Consider the following 22,370-nt stretch of genomic DNA (forward strand, 5'->3'; position numbering starts at 1 on the left):
TGCCTAAACACCTTTGCCTCTCGTTTCACCTTTAAGATGCTCCTTAAAACTGACCTTTGACCAAGCTTTAGGTCACCTGTCCTAATATCTCCTTACGTGGCTCAGTGTGAAATGTTTTGTCTTATAATACCCCCCCGATTTATCCCTTAACCAACATCACTGAAAGCAGATTCTCAGCTGTTTGTGCTCAGCTTGTGAAAGGCACGATATAAATGTCCTTCCGTCCACGAGGAACGGTCAGCTCCCGAGAAGGGCACGGAGCAGAGAGGCCGCCACACGTCTGATGGCCTTGGAGAGGGAAGGGAGCTGGGAGGTGGGGTGGGAGCGAGGGGGCTTTGAGTAGGGGGTGAGGACGGGGTTTTGGGGAGAGTGCCGGTGCCCTGACTGCGGGAAACCCCAGAGAAACTGGCCAGACTCCCCAAGCAGTGCTGCCATTTAAAGGGGCACTCACTCCAAGGAAGAGTGTTTGGCCAAACTTTCTATTGCCAGGTAGAAGCAAGTTTGTGCTTCTGTTTCTGGATATTAAGTTTGAAACGATTGTACTTCATCCTGGGCCGTTCCCACCCCATTCGAGCTACTCCAGGATTCCCCTCCCCCCCGAGCACGAATGGGAAGAGTTAGACTCCCCCAACACATGCTGCTGGGAGTTCAAAGGTGGAAGGTCATCACACGGAGAGGCAGTTTGCTGGACGTGTCTGTTTTTGGAAGATACTGAAATTATCTCCCCACCCACAGAAACTGCACCACAGGATGAGCAGACTGCCTGAGTCACCCGCTGCTGTGGTCTCGCAGTTTCCGCTCTCGAACCACAGTAGCTGCGAATGTTTTGAGTAATCAGATGGGTCAGATGCAGCAGCTTTAAAGTGGCACTGACAGAATAAAAACTTGGGCCAAACACTCGTCCCCCTCCCCCCGCCCAAGAGACACCACCCCTTTAGACTGGAGAAGCTGGGATTGTTCTCCTTACAGCAGAGAAGGTTAAGGGAAGATTTAATAGAGGTGTTCAAAATCATGAGGTGTCTGGACAGAGTAAATAAAGAGAAACTAGCAGGAGGTTGGGTAACCAGAGGACACAGATATAAGATGATTAGCAAAATAACCAGAGGGGAGGAGGAGGAGAATGTTTTTTACACAGCAAGTTGTGATCTGGAATGCACTGCCTGAAAGGGCGGTGGAAGCAGATTCATATATTAACTTTCTCCCCTTCTCTAGCCCAGGGTGCTAAGGGCAATTGCGGTGCCCCCACTGAAATCAGCCAACTAAACTGAGAGCGCAAACCAGGGACCGTGTACTCGGTGCTGCTCAGCACCAGGCTTAAACCCAGAGGCACAGGGGACGATCACAGTCTGTGATAGGGGAGAGTGTCCATGGGCTGTGGGAGGGGATTGAATGGGTGGGTAGAGTCCGTGATAGGGGAGTGTCCATGGGCTGTGGGAGGAGATTCAATGGGTGGGTAGAGTCTGTGATAGGGGAGAGTGTACATGGGCTGTGGGAGGAGATTCAATGGGTGGGTAGAGTCTGTGATAGGGGAGAGTGTACATGGGCTGTGGGAGGAGATTCAATGGGTGGGTAGAGTCTGTGATAGGGGAGAGTGTACAGGGGCTGTGGGAGGAGATTGAATGGGTGGGGAGAGTCCGTGATAGGGGAGAGTGTACATGGGCTGTGGGAGGAGATTCAATGGGTGGGTAGAGTCCGTGATAGGGGAGAGTGTACATGGGCTGTGGGAGGAGATTAAATGGGTGGGTAGAGTCTGTGATAGGGGAGAGTGAACACGGGCTGTGGGAGGGGATTGAATGGGTGGGTAAAGTCTGTGATAGGGGAGAGTGTACACAGGCTGTGGGAGGGGATTGAATGGGTGGGGAGAGTCAGTGATAGGGGAGAGTGTACACAGGCTGTGGGAGGGGATTGAATGGGTGAGGAGAGTCCGTGATAGGGGAGAGTGTACACGGGCTGTGGGAGGAGATTCAATGGGTGGGTAGAGTCTGTGATAGGGGAGAGTGTCCATGGGTTGTGGGAGGAGATTCAATGGGTGGGTAGAGTCTGTGATGGAGAGAGTGTACACGGGTTTTGGGAGGGGATTAAAGGGGTGGGTAGAGTCCATGATAGGGGAGAGTGTGCACGGGCTGTGGGGGGGGGGGTGGGGGGCGGGGGAGGGGTAGGATCAATTGGTCCAATGGCCCTTTCTCATGCTGAAGTGCCCAATGTCCTTTCTGATTAACGGGCACCACTGCCACTATCAGGAGGGACCATCTCTTTATACTCACAAACAGAGGAACTGCCCTCACCGAGGTGAGCAGAGCTCTCAGTATCGGAGTACTCCCTGTTCCCCCTCCCCTCCCCATACTCAGGTTCCGAAGCAGAGTCCCGTTTACCGGAGTGTTTCCTGGGCTTCTGTCGGCAGCCAGATTTTCCAAGCCTCCACCATGGCGTGGTAGAGCCAGGCGGAGGACTGGTTGCCGTGGATGAACGGAGGGGGGAAGCTGTTGACCGGCGTGCTCTCGTGGTTACCGATGGACGGGTAGACGGGAATGTTGCCCAGGTGCCGCCGGATGAGTGTGCTGATGGTGTCGAGGACCATGACCTGGTCTCTCCGAGTCTGGTGCCAGACATTGTGCGCTGGGATGTCCCCTGTCCAGTACACTAGGTCGAAATGTCTGGACTGGAGGTGCTGGAGCAGGTTCTCGATGGTGCGCAGGGGAATGTCACACTTGCTGTACTCGCCCCACTTGCCGGCCCCTTTCTGATGGCGGGGCGGTAAACCCGAGCCCTTCCGACAGCACAGGGGGTCTTTGCAGTTGGGGTTGTTCCCGGGTGTGTATTCCTTGTCCCAGTGGATGTCCGTGAGGAAGAGCACCTTCGTGACGGGTGCGCCGGGTCGCGGTGGTTTCGGGGGAACAACAGGCGGCTTTGGCGTGTCTGGAAGAGTCACGTTCCAGTCAGAGTAGATGTCCCAACGCCCGCAGTCAACACCCAGCAACAGTCCGCATATCTCCGAGGGCTTTAAGATGGAATTGATCCAGGCAGCAATCACGTCGTGCTTGAAGAGCCCAATAGCCTGGGCACAGATATCCTGAGGCGCGAGTTTCAGATCAATGCACAACTTCGTGGCGACATTAGCCACTTGATCCAAGTTACTGTTGAACTGTTGGAGCAGAAAACGCAAATTAGCACAAAGAATGAATTGCCAATCTGTGGAATAATAGAGGGCCATTACACCCAGTAACAGTGTGTTACAATATACACTGGTATTACACCCAGTAACAGTGTGTTACAATATACACTGGTATTACACCCAGTAACAGTGTGTTACAATATACACTGGTATTACACCCAGTAACAGTGTGTTACAATATACACTGGTATTACACCCAGTAACATTGTGTTACAATATACACTGGTATTACACCCAGTAACACGCCATTACAATATGCACAGGGATGCTACATCCAGTAACAATGTGTATTACAGTACACCAGGGATATTACACTGTCTTAATGTATACACGGGAATGTTACAGTCCACATAAGAAATAGGATCAGGGGATGCCATTCGGCCCCTCGAGCCTGCTCCGCCATTCAATAAGATCATGGCTAATCTTCAACCTCAAATCCACTTTCCTACTCGGTCCCCATAGAGTCCAAAAATCTATCGATCTCAGCCTTGAATATATTCAACGACTGAGCATCCTCAGCATTTAGCTGGACCTCGGGGGAAGTGTTCTCAGGATGTGGGTGGCGCTATTGGGATTTTACTTACTGCCCAACCCCAGTCACCCTGGGGAGGAGCGATCATAATATGATGGAATTCTTCATTAAGATGGAGAGTGAAGTAGTTGACTCAGAGACTAGGGTCCTGAATTTAAATGAAGGAAACTACGATGGTATGAGGAGCGAGTTGGGTAGGATTGATTGGGGAATGTCACTCAAAGGGTTGATGGTGGATAGGCAATGGCAAACATTTAAAGATCGCATGGATGAACTACAGAATTTGTTCATCCCTGTTTGGCATAAAAATAAAACAAAAAAGGTGACTCAACTGTGGCTAACAAGGGAAATTAGGGATAGCATAAGATCCAAGGAGAGGACATATAAATTGGCTAGATAAAGCAGCAAACCTGCGGATTGGGAGCAGTTTAGGACTCAGCAAAGGAGGACAAAGGGATTAATTAAGAGGGGGAAAATAGAATATGAGAGTAAGCTTTCAGGGAACATAAAAACTGACTGTAAAAGCTTCTATAGATATGTGAAGAGAAAAAGATTGGTGAAGTCAAGCGTAGGTCCCTTGCAGTCAGAATCAGGTGAATTTATAATGGGGAACAAAGAAATGGCAGACCAATTAAATACATACTTTGGTTCTGTCTTCACAAAGGAGGACACAAATAACCTCCCAGAGATGTTGGAGAACATAGGGTCTAATGAGAGGGAGGAATTGAATGTAATCAGTATTTGTAGGGAAATGGTGTTAGGGAAATTGACAGGATTGAAGGCCGATAAATCCCCAGGGCCTGATAATCTACATCCTAGGGTACTTAAGGAAGTGGCCCTAGAAATAGTAGATGCATTGCTGGTCATCTTCCAACATTCTATAGACTCGAACAGTTCCCATGAATTGGAGGGTAGCTAATGTAACTCCACTATTTAAAAAAGGTGGTAGAGAGAAAACGGGGAATTATAGACCGGTAAGCCTGACATCGGTAGTGGGGAAAATGCTAGAGTCCATTATAAAAGATGTAATAGCAGAGCACTTGGAAAACAGTGACAGGATCGGACAAAGTCAACATGGATTTACAAAAGGTAAATCGTGCTTGACTAATCTACTGGAATTTTTTGAGGATGTAACTAGTAGAATAAATAAGGGAGAACCAGTAGATGTGGTGTATTTGGACTTTCAGAAGGCTTTCAATAAGGTCCCGCATAAGAGATTAGCGTGCAAAGTTAAAGCACATGGGATTGGGGGTAAGGTACTGACTTGGATAGAGAATTGGTTGGCAGACAGGAAGCAAGAGTTGGAATAAATGGGTCTTTTTCCGAGTGGCAGGCAGTGACTAGTGGGGTACCGCAGGGATCGGTCCTAGGACCCCAGCTATTCACAATTATATATTAATGATCTAGACGAGGGAACTAGATGTAATATCTCCAAGTTTGCAGACGACACAAAGCTGGGTGGGCGTGTGTGCTGTGAGGAGGATGCAGAGAAACTCCAGTATGATTTGGACAGGTTGGGTGATTGGGCAGATGCAGTATAATGTGGATAAATGCAAGGTTATCCACTTTGGTGGCAAAAACAGGAAGACAGATTATTATCTGAACGGCAATAGATTGGGAAAAGGGGGAGTGCAACGAGACCTGGGTTTCCTTGTGCACCAGTCGCTGAAGGTAAGCCTGCAGGTGCAGCAAGCGGTTAAGAAGGCAAATGGTATGTTGGCCTTCGTAGCGAGAGGGTTCGAGTACAGGAGCAAGGATGTCTTGCTGCAGTTGTACAGGGCCTTGGTGAGACCACACCTTGAGTATTGTGTGCAGTTTTGGTCGCCTTATCTGAGGAAAGATGTTCTTGCCATGGAGAGAGTGCAGTGAAGATTCACCAGACTGATACCTGGGATGGCAGGAATGACGTATGAAGAAAGGTTGGGTCGATTAGGCTTATATTTGCTAGAGTTTAGAAGAATGAGAGGGGATCTCATTGAAACTTATAAAATTCTAACAGGAGTAGATGCAGGAAGGATGTTTTGGATAGCCGGGGAGTCCAGAACCAGGGGTCACAGTCTAAGGATAAGGGGTAAGCCATTTAGGACTGAGATGAGGAGGAATTTCTTCACCCAGAGAGTGGTGAACCTGTGGAATTCTCTACCACAGAAGGCAGTTGAGGCCAATTCATTAAATATATTCAAGAAGGAGTTAGATATATTTCTTAAAGCTAAAGGGATCAAGGGATATGGGGAGAAAGCAGGGACAGGGTACTGAATTTGGATGATCAGCCATGATCTCATTGAATGGCGGAGCAGGCTCGAGGGGCCGAATGGCCTACTCCTATCTTCTATGTTTCTATGTGGTGGTGAGCCGCCTTCTTGAACCGCTGCAGTCCGTGTGGTGAAGGTGCTCCCACAGTGCTGTTAGGGAGGGAGTTCCAGGATTTTGACCCAGCGACGATGAAGGAACGGCCGATACATGCCCAAGTCGCGACAGTGTAAGAATTGGAGATTAGGCACCATTTCTGCTCGTCCTTCTCAGTAGTGGGGGGTCGCAGGGGGCGGAGGTGCTGCTGTTCTAACTTTGGCCAGTTGCTGCAGTGCATCCTGTAGATAGCACACACTGTACTGTGGAAGGGCTACACTATGGAATCACAGAGGGAGTCCTGGGCTTTGGAGTAATGGAATTAAAGGCTGTGAGAAGTACGTCACACACAGGATGGTGATTGTTGTAGATAAACAGGACTATTTACACAGCGAGCCGACAGTTTCAGCGAAGGACATTGCATGCAACGCTGGACACATACAATCAAACCACAGTGTTTCAAAACTCCACTATTGCACATTTTTAGATCCTGATTTTAGTTCTCTAAAATGTCATAAAAATGTAGCCCATTCACAATTCACCCACATAGACAAATTCTGTCCTGAGCCTGCACATCCCCGTATCTTTGGGTCTTGTTTATCGTGTCAGAAACCAAACCCATTGCACCCAAGCTGCAAATCGCAAACGTCACCACTTCTGGAATCCGCCTGCCTCAGAGACAGGTCAATAGCAAATCAGGAAGCAAATGCACGTCTTTATTTAACGCCACTGACACCTTTAAAGCAGGTAACAGGAGGTTGGAGAGCAAAACCCAGGCAGTTTAAAGAAAAAGATACACGGTCGAAAAAAATTGAAGTTAAAAAATAAAAACAGGACCAACAGAAAATGGGAAAGAATGAAGGTTGGAGGAAAGGCAGAGCCGAGGCCAGTGTGAATTGTTTTTTATGCAGTGTGGATCTTGCGTTTGAGCAGGTTTGTTACTGGAATATTGCACAGGGCTGGAGCTAAAGGTCGGTCGAAGGAGAGGGAGATTTCTCGGCCCCTGCCTGGGCTCCGAGGACTGGCTGCTCGTTCCGCCAGTAACTGAGCTGATATATAACTGAGTGTCAGCTTGGCCGAGTGATCGCATTCTCACTGACCTACCGTTACCTGGTCTTGATCAGGTTTTACATCGACTACTCTCCAGTCCCACGGCACAACTAGACTGATCCCTGGGATCAGAGAGTTGACCTACGAGAAGAGATTTTGTTTTTTATTCGTTCATGGGATCTGGGCGTCGCTGGCAAGGCCAGCATTTATTGCCCATCCCTAGATTGAGTAAATTGGGCCGATACTCTCTGGAGTTTAGAAGAATGAGAGGTGATCTAATTGAAACACAAGATTCTGAGGGGGATTGACAGGGTAGATGCTGAGAGGTTGTTTCCCCTTGGCTCGAGAGTCTAGAACCAGGGGTCACAGTCTTGGGATAAGGGGTCGGCCATTCAGGACTGAGATGAGAAGAAATTTCTTCACTCAGAGGGTGGTGAATCTTTGGAATTCTCTGCCCCAGAGGGCTGTGATGCTCAGTCGTTGAGTATATTCACGGCTGAGATCGATTTTTTGGGCACTTGGGGAATCGAGGGGAGCGGGCGGGAAAGTGGAGTTGAGGTAGATGTTCAGCTAGGATCTTATTGAATGGCGGAGCAGGTTCGAGGGGCCGAATGGCCTCCTCCTGCTTCTTATGTGGCCCAGGATACTGTGCTCAGCGCCCACGGACTGGACCACCTTCAGTTCTGCTCATTTCTTCAGAACTAGTCTCTTTACTCCAGTTAACTGTAACAATTGCTCCACATTCTGCCCTAGTACACTATCACTGTCACTGTAAAATCCAGCGCCAAATATTTCATATAAAATGTATTTATTTAATATCTCCACTATCAAGACACGTTCCTTCCTCACAGAGATCCTCCCTTCTCTTTAAATGTTCTTTTACTTTATATATTATAAAAGCCCTGACTATTTCCTTTACAATATTTGCTAGTCTTTCTTCAGCTCTCCTTTAGTCCTGGTTTTATCACGCTTCTTTTTTAACTTTATTTACATTTAATCTATTTATCCGTGGCGTTCAGCGGACACGAGTACAGTACTGGAGTGATTGTTACAGGATTAATAATCCAGAGAATGCGAGCTCATATCTCACCAGGGCAGTTTGAGAATTTGAATTCAGTGTAAAATGAATCTGGAAATAAAAAGCTGGTCTCGGTAAAAGAGACCATGAAGCTGTCAGATTGTCGTACAAACCAAACTGACGTCCTTGAGGGAAGGAATCCTGCTGTCCTGACCCGGTCTGTGCCGAGATGTGACTCCAATCCCACACCAAGGTGATTGATTCTCAACTGCCCTGTGAAGTGGCCCGGCGAGACCCTCAGTTGCATCAAAACCAATGGTTGAAGACCACCCACCACCACCTTCTCCGGGCAACTAGCGATGGGCAATAAACACCGGCATTGCCAGCAACACCCACACCCTGAAAATGAATAAAATGATTAACTTAAATGCTGCACTCTCCTATTGTCTAAAGGGAATATAATTCTTTTGTACTCTATCCAGCTGATTTCCCACTGATCCATGGAACCATTTGCTAACGTTTGTGCCCAGTTAATTTGACCAGGCTCATATTATCTCACTGAACTTGGCATTTTCCCAGTCCAACGCCGCAGCTACCAAAGACTGAGGGCCATTCACCTTCCTGCTGTCTGCAAAACCACTGCAAGTCATTGGTCTCTCTCTCTCTCTCTCCCCCCCCCCGTCTCTCTCTCTCTCCCCCCGTTTCTCTCCCTCTCTCAAATTCAAATCGCTTTATTGGCATGACAAAGTACATCTTATGTTGCCAAAGCATCGAAAAACATTCATGGTTGTACACAAAAATACAGATCTATTCATACAGTGTATAAACAGATATATCCCTGTGTGTATAAATATACATTCATATAATTTGTATATTTCCTTTTTCTTATATTTAGTGGTTGTCCCTCTGTTTATGGCAAGCTGTAACATAGTGTGCCGCTAAGGTTACACAATTTCTCTCTTCCCGTAGTAGGTATGGGAGTTTTTGGTCGTCATTCAAATTTCTGAATTCCGGGCATATTTTTGTGAATTTTGGGTAGAAATTCTCCCTTATGCCCTGATATTGGGATTTCTATTTGGATTGATTTTTAAATGGCATAGAAAGTCCCTCTCTCTCTCTCTCTGTCTCTCTCTCTCTGTCTCTCTCTCTCTCTGTCTCTGTCTCTCTCTCTCTCTCTGTCTCTCTCTCTCTCTCTCTGTCTCTCTGTCTCTCTCTCTCTCTGTCCAATTCCAATTCCAATTCAAATGCTTTATTGGCATGAAAGTTTACAGAGAACCATATTGCCAAAGCTTACATAGCAAAAAGGTAGTTTTCCAACATTCTGTAGGTGTCAATCGATTTGACATTTGTTGGGTACATACAATATTACTTTTAAACAATATTAATTTTAAACAGTCTTTGTACTTCATTTGGTACGTTCAATATTAATTTTAAACAGTCTTAATTTTAAACAGTCCTCAGGTTGTGACATGTTGTTACATATTTGGCCCCAAGGTATGGTCTGTCTCCTTCTCCTAGGACTAATCTCAATTTTGACAGGTCATCCAATTCCTTGAAATCTGGGGTTGTTTGGCTTAGCTTGTTGAATAATATGTTTCTTGATGTGTTGAATTTTTCGCATTTTAGGAGGAAATGCATCTCTGTTTCAACCTCGCCGGCCAGACATTGATCGCATATTCTATTCTCTCTAGGCTGCCAGGATTTCTTGTATCTGCCTTTTTCAATTTCCAGTTGGTGGTCGCTTAGTCTGTACCTGGTGAGGGTCTGTCTCTGTTTTGTGTCTCTGATGGTCGTGAGGTAGTCTGCCAGTTTATATTCTCTTTTTAGGGCCCGGTAACATTCTAATCTGCTTTGGCTTTCGGTTATTTTGTTCCAATGTTCCAGGTAGGTTTCTTTGCATTTTTTAATGATTTGGTTCACTCGGATTGGTGTTTGGACGGCTGTGTTGGTCTGGGGCTGGTCAGGGTCCGGCTGGGTACTTAGTTTCAGTAGCAGCTGACTCAGGGGGCTCTTTTCTGGGTTTAGCTCTTGGGTCTGAAAGGCTTTGAAATGAAGGGTGTCTGGGGAGCTAGATTTGAGGTGATTTAGGAAGTTTAGTGCTCGTTTTTGGATGTTTATTATCAGTGGGTATCTGCCTAGTTCGGCTCTGCATGCATTTGTTGGCGTTTTTCTTTGGATGCGAAGGATGCTTCGGCAGAATTCTGCATGTAGGGCTTCTATTGTGTGTTTTTCCCATTTAGTGTAGCTTTGGTGATTTAGCGGGCCCCATACTTCACTACCGTACAGTGCAATGGGCAGGATTATGCTGTCAAATATTTTGAGCCAGATTTTGATTGGGATTTGGATGTTGTAGAATTTTCTTTTTATTGCATATAGGGCTCTTCGTGCTTTTTCTTTTAGTGCATTCACTGCTATGCTGAAGCTCCCTGATGCTGTAATAGTTAGACCAAGGTAGGTGTAGCTCATAGTGTGTCCTATAGTGGTATCACTGAGGGTAAACTGGTATTTGTTTTCCTGACATCTGGGCCTTTTTTGAAAAATCATGATGTTGGTTTTCTTTAGATTTACTGTTAGAGCCCAATTTTGGCAGTATTTGTCGAGTAGGTCTAGTTGTTGCTGTAATCCCTGTTCTGTGGGAGACAGCAGAACCAGGTCGTCCGCATAGAACAGGGATTTCACTTCTCCATCCAGGAGACGGAGACCTGGTGACTCGCTTTGCTCCAGCATGTCTGCTAATTCATTTATGTATATGTTGAACAGGGTCGGGCTCAAATTGCAGCCCTGCCGGACGCCTCTTCTCTGGGTGAAGAAATCGGTGCGTTTGTCTCCAATTTTGACCCCGCATTTGTTTTTCAGATACATTGATTTAATAAGGTCATAGACTTTGCCCCCTATTCCACACTGAAGGAGTTTATAATAGAGCCCTTCGTGCCATATAGAGTCAAAGGCTTTCTTGAAGTCGATGAAACAGGCGAATATTTCTCTCTCTCTCTCTGTCTCTCTCTCTGTCTCTCTCTCTCTGTCTCTCTCTCTCTCTCTCTCTGTCTCTCTCTCTCTCTGTCTCTCTCTGTCTCTCTCTGTCTCTCTCTGTCTCTCTCTCTCTCTGTCTCTCTCTGTCTCTCTCTCTCTGTCTCTCTCTCTCTCTCTCTGTCTCTCTCTCTCTCTCTGTCTCTCTCTCTCTCTCTCTGTCTCTCTCTCTGTCTCTCTCTCTGTCTCTCTCTCTGTCTCTGTCTCTGTCTCTCTCTCTCTCTGTCTCTCTCTCTCTCTCTCTCAATTCAATTCAATTCAAATGCTTTATTGGCATGAAAGTTTACAGGGAACCATATTGCCCAAGCTTACATAACAAAAAGTACAGTTTTCCAACATTCTGTAGGTGTCAAACAATTTTGACCTTCGTTGGGTACATACAATATTAGTTTAAACAATATTAATTTAAACAGTCGTTGAACATCGTTGGGTACATTCAGTATTAATTTTAAACAGTCCTCAGGTTGTGACATGTTGTTACATATTTGGCACCAAGGTATGGTCTGTCTCCTTCTCCCCAGGACTGATCTTAATTTTGACAGGTCATCCAATTCTTTGAAATCTGAGGTTGTTTGGCTGAGCTTGTCAAATAATATGTTTCTTGTTGTGTTGAATTTTTCGCATTTTAGGAGGAAATGCATCTCTGTCTCAACCTCGCCGGCCAGACATTGATCACATATTCTATTCTCTCTAGGCTGCCAGGATTTCTTGTATCTTCCTTTTTCAATTGCTAGTTGGTGGTCGCTTAGTCTGTACCTGGTGAGGGTCTGTCTCTGTTTTGTGTCTCTGATGGTCGAGAGATAGTCTGCCAGTTTATATTCTCTTTTTAGGGCCCGGTAACATTCTAATCTGCTTTGGCTTTTGGTTATTTTGTTCCAATGTTCCAGGTAGGTTTCTTTGCATTGTTTAATGATTTGGTTCACTCGGATTGGTGTTTGGACGGCAGTGTTGGTCTGGGACTGGTCAGGGTCCGGCTGAGTAGGAGTACTTAGTTTCAGTAGCAGCTGACTCAGGGGACTCTTTTCTGGGTTTAGCTCTTGGGTCTGGAAGGCTTTAAAATGAAGGGTGTCTGGAGAGCTAGATTTGAGGTGATTTAGGAAGTTTAGTGCTCGTTTGTGGATGTTTATTATCAGTGGGTATCTGCCTAGTTCGGCTCTGCATGCATTTGTTGGTGTTTTCCTTTGGGTGCGAAGAATGCTTCGGCAAAATTCTGCATGTAGGGCTTCTATTGTGTGTTTTTCCCATTTAGTGTAGCTATGGTGATTGAGCGGGCCCCATACTTCACTACCATACAGCGCAATGGGCAGGATTATGCTGTCAAATATTTTGAGCCAGATTTTGATTGGGATTTGGATGTTGTAGAATTTTCTTTTTATTGCATATAGGGCTCTTCGGGCTTTTTCTTTTCGTGCATTCACTGCTATGCTGAAGCTCCCTGATGCTGTAATGGTTAGACCAAGGTAAGTGTAGCTCATAGTGTGTCCTATGATGGTATCACAGAGTAAACTGGTATTTGTTTTCCTGACACCTGGGCCTTTTTTGAAAAATCATGATGTTGGTTTTCTTTAGATTTACTGTTACGGCCCAATTTTGGCAGTATTTGTCGAGTAGGTCTAGTTGTTGCTGTAATCCCTGTTCTGTGGGAGACAGCAGAACCAGGTCGTCCGCATAGAACAGGGATTTCACTTCTCCGTCCAGGAGACAGAGACCCGGTGACTTGCTTTGCTCCAGCATGTCTGCTAATTCATTTATGTATATGTTGAACAGGGTCGGGCTCAAATTGCAGCCCTGCCGGACGCCTCTTCTCTGGGTGAAGAAACCGGTGCGTTTGTCTCCAATTTTGACACCGCATTTATTTTTCAGGTACATCGATTTAATAAGGTCATAGACTTTGCCCCCTATTCCACACTGAAGAAGTTTATAATAGAGCCCTTCGTGCCAGATAGAGTCAAAGGCTTTCTTGAAGTCAATGAAACAAGCGAATATTTTCCCATTTTTTGTTTGGTGTATATGTTTTTCAATGAGAGTGTGAAGGGTATAGATATGGTCGGTGGTGCGGTGTTTTGGAAGAAAGCCTATTTGATTTTTTCTAAGGATATTATGTTTGTTAAGAAAATCCAGTAATCTACTATTTAGAATACTGCAGAATAACTTCCCTAGACAACTGTTGACACAGATGCCGCGGTAGTTATTTGGGTCTGATTTGTTTCCACTTTTATATATGGGAGAGATGAGTCCTTGGCACCAGATATCGGGAAAACAGCCTGAACGTAATATGATGTTGAATAACTTGAGTACAGCACCCTGCATCTCCATACTGCTGAACTTGAGCATTTCATTTTTGATGTTGTCTGGACCACAGGCTTTCTTTAGGTGGAGAGATTTTGTTTTTGTGGCTAGTTCTTTCCATGTGATTGGGGAGTCTAGAGGGTTTTGGTTGTCTTTAATTGTTGCTTCTAATGTGTGGAGTTTTTCTGTGATATGATGTTGACTTGGGTTTGTTTCGTTTATTGGGATGTCTTTGTAGAGGTTTTCAAAATGTGTTCTCCAGATGTCGCCATCTTGGATTGGTAATGCTTGCAATTGTGTTGTACTCAGGTTATTCCACATATCCCAGAATTGATTTGGATTAATGGAGTTTTCAATTTCTTCGAGTATTTTGTGGGTATAATTTTGTGTTTTTTTCCTAATGGTGTGTTTATATCTTTTGAGGGTCTCATTGTATCTAATACGTAGGTCTGGATTGTTTGGTTGGCGATGCTTTTGGTTTGATATTTTTCTCAGGTCTTTTCTGGCATTTTTGCATTCGTGGTCAAACCATTTCTCATTTTTATTTTGTCTTTTGTAACGTTTCCTCTTCTGTTTCACAAGGTCGGCTTTTACAGCTGCCTCATGGAAGATCATATTTATATCATCTATGGCCATGTTTACACCATCTCTGGTGATCTCATATAGATTTTCTTTAAATTTTGATATTTTACTTGTGAGATCAGGTGAATTTAGTGCTGTGATGAATTTATCTCCACTGTCTGGTTTATTTTATGGAGCTTACTGGGTTCCTTTTTTGTGTCTGTAGTTTGGGCAGAAAGTTTAAGGTACACATTTATTTGGTTATGGTCTGAGAGGGGGGATTGCTGCCTGACAGTGAATGCGTTGATATCGCAGGGGTCCAGGTCAGTGATTGTATAATCCACCACACTAGACCCAAGAGTTGAGGAATATGTGAGTCTCCCTAAGGAGTCCCCTCTGAACCTACCGTTAACTATGTACAGGCCTAAGGCTCGGCAGAGTTGCACTACCTCCCTACCGCTTTTATTTATTTCACAGTCAAGGTTGTTCCGATTTGCGATGGCTGGTGCGACATATAAAGGGGTCTGGCCAAACACATGGTTGTTGCCCTGTGGGTCTATGAAGTCGGGTTCATAAGTAGACATCTTTTTTTTGTTATTCCTATATTTTTATCTAATTTTAGCCATACATGTGATTTTCCCTGTTTTATTGGTGAGATGTGTTTGTCCAGTTCTCTTTTATACCACACCCAGATTCCCCCGGAGGTTCTGCCCTTGCGTGTCTTAGTGTTCTTTACTGAGGGCACAATGATTTCATGGTACATTGGAGGACAGTGGGTGGGCACGTCCTTTTGGCACCATGTTTCTGTTAACACAATTATATCAATGTCTTTTATAGCTTTTAGGAATTCAGGGTCTGTACTCTTCATCCCAAAAGTTGAGGAGCGGAGACCCTGGATATTCCAGCAGCTTATGTGGAAAGAACGCATTTATATAGTTCAAAAACGAAATAAAATGGACCTATTTTGTGGGACGAGTGTGAAAACACTAGTTTCTATAATGCTAATTGACGATTTAGTATAAATTTCATGAGGCATGCACATACTGCTATCTAATAATAGTAATAGCAATGATAAAATAACAATATTAATAATTTAGTGCATTCCTCTCCGGCTTTCCAATCAGGGTGCTTAACATCGTCCTGATCTTTCTCAGTTCTTCGTCTACAGTCTGTGGTCTAGAGGGGGGTCTGGGGTCAGGTACAAAAGCACGGTTCTGTTGTTGGTTTTGTATAGGGGGGTGGGGGACAGTGGTGGTCCTGTTTGGGTTATAGCTCCCAATGGTAGAGGGGGTGGGAGGGGTGCGTCTTTTGGCAGTGTTTATGAGGTTTTTTGCGAAGACCCACATCCGCTGTTTGAGTAGATGTATTTCGTCGTAGAGGTCCCTTGTGTTGATGTTTGGGTGATGGGCCAGGTAGACGTTGGGGAGGGCAGTACATCTCGTGTCGATCTCCCTGTTGGTGTTGTGGATTACATAGGCTGGGGTGTCCTTTCTGGGCAGTAGTGTGGAGATCACGATCCGCGCCTCGGGGAATTCCCTGCTGGCCTTTTCCGCCATCCTGCTCACCGCCCTAGCAGTGCCTTCCCGTAGGGTGCGTAGGTCGTTTGTGCCTGTGTGGATCACAAGCCATTTGAGGCTTCCAAGGGATTCTTTGTTCAGGACCTTCATTGCATGGCCTGTGTTGCTGCACCATTTTTTCAGGACTTGCTGACCTGGGAACATCCTCTGGGGGTCCAAAAACTTCACGTTGGAGTCGGTCAGCAGGACCGCCTGAGGGGCTGGCTTTTCAGACTGGGTAGCAGTAGTCTGGGCAGGACTCGACTGAGGGCTGGTTGTTGGCTGGGTTTCTGGGATAGGCTGTGTGGCAGGAGCAGGGTTTGGGGCCTTCGGTGTGTTGTCGCAAGGTGGGGGTGTGACATCCTCGTGTGGGGGGGCATCCGACGGGTTCTGTGTCCCTGTGTGTGTTGTTTTTGTGTCATCAGGTTTTTGGACCTAGAGGTTTGTGTTGCCTGCTGAGTTCAATTTTCTGCCTTTCTACGGCCTCCATTGTTTTGTTTAGCTGAGTACGGAGTTCTTTGATCTCATTTCTTTGCTCCTCTACGGTCTTTCTCAGCTCGTGGATGGCGGACTCGTTTTCTGTTTTCAGCTGTTTGAGTTCCTCCTTCAAGTTCTTGGCCTGTGTTTCCCTGTATTCGTTGAAATCGAGTTCTAGTTTGGACAGATTCTCCTTCAGCAGTTTGTTTGCGTTGAGAGGTGTTGGGGGGGGGGGGGGGGGGTGGGTGGAGATGGTCAGGGAGGTGTTTGCCTCTGCTGGCCTCGCTTCTTCCTCCGCTTGGCTCTCTTCATTCTCTGTTCGGCTCTCATTTGCCTCCTGTCCATTGGTCCTCTTTGTGTCTGCCTTAGTTTTCAACTGGGGGAATTCCTTTTCAAAGGAGTCCAGATTTTCTACATTCCCCTGTATCATGATCTTTCCTTTTTTGTTGTAGTAGCTTATGGTTAGCAGGGGGTCATCTTTATCTAGATTTCCATCTTTACATATTTTCAGTCTGCCTCCCTTGCTAATACCTTCCTGGAGACGTGTGCGTAGTGTTTTTGTAAAGTCTCCTTCCATGAGGGAACGGAGTCGGTGTAGAATATGAGGTTGTTCTTCATCTTAGTCCCTTTGTGTGTGGTATAGTCAACGTAGAGGACCTCTGTTTTTTTTTGTAGTGTTATGTCCTTGTGTTTATCCTTTGCCTTATTACTTTTGCATTGCTCAGGATATTTCACTTCCCTGCTCTGTGTCATTGTAGTCATTTGTTTTTGTCGTAGCTAGATAACTTTTTTTTTCTCTTTTTTTTGTGTCGTGTTCCACCTTATCCCACTTTTAGGTCCAAAATTGAGAGTTTTTCAGGGGTTCATCTTTGATATAGCTGCTCTTAAAAGTTTCTCTCTCTCTCTCTCTCTCTCACACACACAGGCTCCTGGTTCGGGTTGTTTACCGTTTCTCTCGGGGTTTCTATTCCTTTTTCTTGCAGGTTTGTTGTTCTTTTTTCAGGTTTTTTTTTCCGAACTAAATTTAAATAAAATTAAACTTAGGTAGAATTAGGTAAAACTTTTTTTTTCCCCGGACCCGGTGTTTTCCTCTTCCGACTCTCTCACTCGCTCTCCGGGCCTCGGACTCGCTCTCTCTCCGTGCCCCAGACTCGCCCACTCTCCGTGCCCCGGACTCGTTCGCTCTCCGCGCGGATCTCCTCGCGTCGTCGCGTCGGTCTCAGGCCCCCGGTTTTTCTGACTCACCAGGCTGTTTTCTGCCCTGGTCCCAGCCCCTCGGCTCGGCTGTGCAGGCCCGGTGTTTGTCCGAGTTTCTCCGGCCCCGGAGTTTCTCAGGTTTCAGGCTCCGGGCTTGCTCGCTCTCCGGGCCCGACAGTCCCGACCCGGCCCGGCCCAGTACCCCTACCTCTCCACTCGCCTCTTCGACTGGCTCGGGCCGTTCCTCCCGGTCTGGGTCTGCTCCAGTTGCTGCTCGCTCTCCTTCTCTTCGGTGCCTCGCTCGGCCCGGCTCCTCGGGCCTTTCTCCGGCTTCAGGCTCCGTGCTCCGGTTGCTGCTGGGGCTCTGCTGTGGTGCTTCAGGCTCCCAATCTCTCTCTCTCTCTCACACTCCCAATCTCTCTCTCTCTCTCACACTCCCAATCTCTCTCTCTCTCTCACACAATACAATACAATACAATACAAATCGCTTTATTGGCATGATAAGGTACATCTTATGTTGCCAAAGCATCAAAATACATTTATGGTTGAACACATAAACGCGGTTCCATTCATAGTGTATAAACAGGTACATCTCACACACTCCCAATCTCTCTCTCTCTCTCTCTCACACTCCCAATCTCTCTCTCTCACACTCCCAATCTCTCTCTCTCTCTCTCTCTGGACCTTACCTCAAGTGCGATGTCCAGGGCGGTGAAGATCGCTCTGCAGGTCGAGCAGGTGATGTTTTCCCAGGTGAGGCGGAGTGGGGCTGGGAGCGGGGTGAAGCCCGCGGTCAGGGGTCCAAGAGCCCCGAGCCCGGCGAGCAGAGAGACCAGAGAGAGGAGCCGCCGCGCCATCGCTGCTCGCTCACTGAGTGTGGTGACGGGGTCAGGGGGCGGGGCCTGGTGACGGGGTCAGGGGGCGGGGCCTGGCCAGGTGACGGGGTCAGGGGGCGGCGCTCATCCAGGGGGCAAGTCAGTGGGACAAATATTCCCGGTGCGATGTCCCGGGGCGGTATTCCCAGTGAGATGTCCGGGGGCGGTATTCCCAGTGAGATGTCCCGGGGCGGTATTCCCGGGGCGGTATTCCCGGTGCGATGTCCCGGGGAGGTATTCCCGGGGCTGTATTCCCGGTGCGATGTCCCGGTGAGGTATTCCCGGGGCGGTATTCTCGGTGCAATGTCCCGGGGAGGTATTCCCGGTGCGATGTCCCGGGTAGGTATTCCCGGGGCGGTAATCACGGTGCGATGTTCCGGGGCGGTATTCCCGGTGCGATGTCCCGGGGAGGTATACCCGGGGCGGTATTCCCGGTGCGATGTCCCGGGGAGGTATTCCCGGGGCTGTATTCCCGGTGCGATGTCCCGCGGAGGTATACCCGGGGCGGTATTCCCGGTGCGATGTCCCGGGGAGGTATTCCCGGTGTGATATGCCGGTGAGGTATTCCTGGTGCGATGTCCCGGGTAGGTATTCCCGGTGTGATATGCCGGTGAGGTATTCCTGGTGCGATGTCCCGGGGAGGTATTCCCGGTGCGATATGCCGGTGAGGTATTCCTGGTGCGATGTCCCGGGTAGGTATTCCCGGTGCGATGTTCCGGGGAGGTATTCCCGGTGCGATGTCCCGGGGAGGTATTCCCGGGGCTGTATTCCCGGTGCAATGTCCCGGGGCGGTATTCCCGGTGCGATGTCCCGGGGAGGTATTCCCGGGGCTGTATTCCCGGTGCAATGTCCCGGGGCGGTATTCCCAGTGCGATGTCCCGGGGAGGTATACCCGGGGCTGTATTCCCGGTGCGATGTCCCGGGGAGGTATACCCGGGGCGGTATTCCCGGGGCGATGTCCCGGGGAGGTAATCCCGGTGTGATGTCCCGGGGCGATATCCCGGGGCGGTATTCCCGGTGAGATGTCCCGGGGAGGTATTCCCGGTGCGATGTCCCGGGGAGGTATTCCCGGGGCTGTATTCCCGGTGCGATGTCCCAGGGAGGTATACCCGGGGCGGTATTCCCGGTGCGATGTCCCGGGGAGGTATTCCCGGGGCTGTATTCCCGGTGCGATGTCCCGGGGAGGTATTCCCGGGGCGGTATTCCCGGTGCGATGTCCCGGGGCGGTATTCCCGGTGCGATGTCCCGGGGAGGTATACCCGGGGCGGTATTCCCGGTGCGATGTCCCGGGGAGGTATTCCCGGGGCTGTATTCCCGGTGCGATGTCCCGGGGAGGTATACCCGGGGCGGTATTCCCGGTGCGATGTCCCGGGGAGGTATTCCCGGTGCGATGTCCTGGGGAGGTATACCCGGGGCGGTATTCCCGGTGCGATGTCCCGGGGAGGTATTCCCGGTGTGATATCCCTGTGAGGTATTCCTGGTGCGATGTCCCGGGGAGGTATTCCCGGTGCGATGTTCCGGGGAGGTATTCCCGGTGCGATGTCCCGGGGAGGTATTCCCGGGGCTGTATTCCCGGTGCGATGTCCCGGGGCGGTATTCCTGGTGCGATGTCCCGGGGAGGTATACCCGGGGCTGTATTCCCGGTGCGATGTTCCGGGGAGGTATTCCCGGGGCTGTATTCCCGGTGCGATGTCCTGGGGAGGTATTCCCGGTGCAATGTCCCGGGGAGGTATTCCCGGGGCTGTATTCCCGGTGCGATGTCCCGGGGCGGTAGTCCCGGGGCGGTATTCCCGGTGTGATGTCCCGGGGAGGTATTCCCGGTGCGATGTCCCGGGGAGGTATTCCCGGTGCGATGTCCCGGGGAGTTATTCCCAGGGCTGTATTCCCGGTGCGATGTCCCGGGGAGGTATTCCCGGGGCTGTATTCCCGGTGCGATGTCCCGCGGAGGTATACCCGGGGCGGTATTCCCGGTGCGATGTCCCGGGGAGGTATTCCCGGTGTGATATGCCGGTGAGGTATTCCTGGTGCGATGTCCCGGGTAGGTATTCCCGGTGTGATATGCCGGTGAGGTATTCCTGGTGCGATGTCCCGGGGAGGTATTCCCGGTGCGATATGCCGGTGAGGTATTCCTGGTGCGATGTCCCGGGTAGGTATTCCCGGTGCGATGTTCCGGGGAGGTATTCCCGGTGCGATGTCCCGGGGAGGTATTCCCGGGGCTGTATTCCCGGTGCAATGTCCCGGGGCGGTATTCCCGGTGCGATGTCCCGGGGAGGTATTCCCGGGGCTGTATTCCCGGTGCAATGTCCCGGGGCGGTATTCCCGGTGCGATGTCCCGGGGAGGTATACCCGGGGCTGTATTCCCGGTGCGATGTCCCGGGGAGGTATACCCGGGGCGGTATTCCCGGGGCGATGTCCCGGGGAGGTAATCCCGGTGTGATGTCCCGGGGCGATATCCCGGGGCGGTATTCCCGGTGAGATGTCCCGGGGAGGTATTCCCGGTGCGATGTCCCGGGGAGGTATTCCCGGGGCTGTATTCCCGGTGCGATCTCCCGGGGAGGTATACCCGGGGCGGTATTCCCGGGGCTGTATTCCCGGTGCAATGTCCCGGGGCGGTATTCCCGGTGCGATGTCCCGGGGAGGTATACCCGGGGCTGTATTCCCGGTGCGATGTCCCGGGGAGGTATACCCGGGGCGGTATTCCCGGGGCGATGTCCCGGGGAGGTAATCCCGGTGTGATGTCCCGGGGCGATATCCCGGGGCGGTATTCCCGGTGAGATGTCCCGGGGAGGTATTCCCGGTGCGATGTCCCGGGGAGGTATTCCCGGGGCTGTATTCCCGGTGCGATGTCCCAGGGAGGTATACCCGGGGCGGTATTCCCGGTGCGATGTCCCGGGGAGGTATTCCCGGGGCTGTATTCCCGGTGCGATGTCCCGGGGAGGTATTCCCGGGGCGGTATTCCCGGTGCGATGTCCCGGGGCGGTATTCCCGGTGCGATGTCCCGGGGAGGTATACCCGGGGCGGTATTCCCGGTGCGATGTCCCGGGGAGGTATTCCCGGGGCTGTATTCCCGGTGCGATGTCCCGGGGAGGTATACCCGGGGCGGTATTCCCGGTGCGATGTCCCGGGGAGGTATTCCCGGTGCGATGTCCTGGGGAGGTATACCCGGGGCGGTATTCCCGGTGCGATGTCCCGGGGAGGTATTCCCGGTGTGATATCCCTGTGAGGTATTCCTGGTGCGATGTCCCGGGGAGGTATTCCCGGTGCGATGTTCCGGGGAGGTATTCCCGGTGCGATGTCCCGGGGAGGTATTCCCGGGGCTGTATTCCCGGTGCGATGTCCCGGGGCGGTATTCCTGGTGCGATGTCCCGGGGAGGTATACCCGGGGCTGTATTCCCGGTGCGATGTTCCGGGGAGGTATTCCCGGGGCTGTATTCCCGGTGCGATGTCCTGGGGAGGTATTCCCGGTGCAATGTCCCGGGGAGGTATTCCCGGGGCTGTATTCCCGGTGCGATGTCCCGGGGCGGTAGTCCCGGGGCGGTATTCCCGGTGTGATGTCCCGGGGAGGTATTCCCGGTGCGATGTCCCGGGGAGGTATTCCCGGTGCGATGTCCCGGGGAGTTATTCCCAGGGCTGTATTCCCGGTGCAATGTCCCGGGGAGGTATTCCCGGGGCGGTATTCCCGGTGCGATGTCCCGGGGAGGTATACCCGGGGCGTTATTCCCGGTGCGATGTCCCGGGGAGGTATTCCCGGTGCGATATCCCGGTGAGGTATTCCCGGTGCGATGTCCCGGGGAGGTATTCCCGGTGCGATGTCCCGGGGAGGTATTCCCGGTGCGATGTCCCGGGGAGGTATACCCGGGGCGGTATTCCCGGGGCGATGTCCCGGGGCGATATCCCGGGGCGGTATTCCCGGTGAGATGTCCCGGGGAGGTATTCCCGGTGCGATGTCCCGGGGAGGTATTCCCGGGGCTGTATTCCCGGTGCGATGTCCCAGGGAGGTATACCCGGGGCGGTATTCCCGGTGCGATGTCCCGGGGAGGTATTCCCGGGGCTGTATTCCCGGTGCGATGTCCCGGGGAGGTATTCCCGGGGCGGTATTCCCGGTGCGATGTCCCGGGGAGGTATACCCGGGGCGGTATTCCCGGTGCGATGTCCCGGGGAGGTATTCCCGGGGCTGTATTCCCAGTGCGATGTCCCGGGGAGGTATACCCGGGGCGGTATTCCCGGTGCGATGTCCCGGGGAGGTATTCCCGGTGCGATGTCCCGGGGC

The 22,370-nt window shown here is 50.0% G+C and overlaps 1 protein-coding gene across 1 annotated transcript in view; it reads right to left on the reverse strand.

Annotated features, from left to right (window-relative positions):
* The window catches only part of smpd1 (sphingomyelin phosphodiesterase 1), a 39,209-nt gene extending 21,105 nt beyond the window's left edge, over window positions 1-18,104 (reverse strand). The window contains exons 1-2 of the mRNA XM_085999851.1: window positions 17,915-18,104; window positions 2,373-3,142 (exon numbers count right to left, since the gene is read on the reverse strand). Coding sequence (XP_085855977.1) covers window positions 2,373-3,142; window positions 17,915-18,082 — 938 coding nt within the window. The 5' untranslated portion in view covers window positions 18,083-18,104. The remainder of the gene's footprint in view (window positions 1-2,372; window positions 3,143-17,914) is intronic.
* Between the last annotated feature and the right edge of the window lie 4,266 nt (window positions 18,105-22,370).

Source organism: Somniosus microcephalus, chromosome 10 (genome assembly GCF_052327205.1).
Source record: "Somniosus microcephalus isolate GS21.2 chromosome 10, FLI_Smic_1.0, whole genome shotgun sequence".
Lineage (NCBI taxonomy): Eukaryota > Metazoa > Chordata > Chondrichthyes > Squaliformes > Somniosidae > Somniosus > Somniosus microcephalus.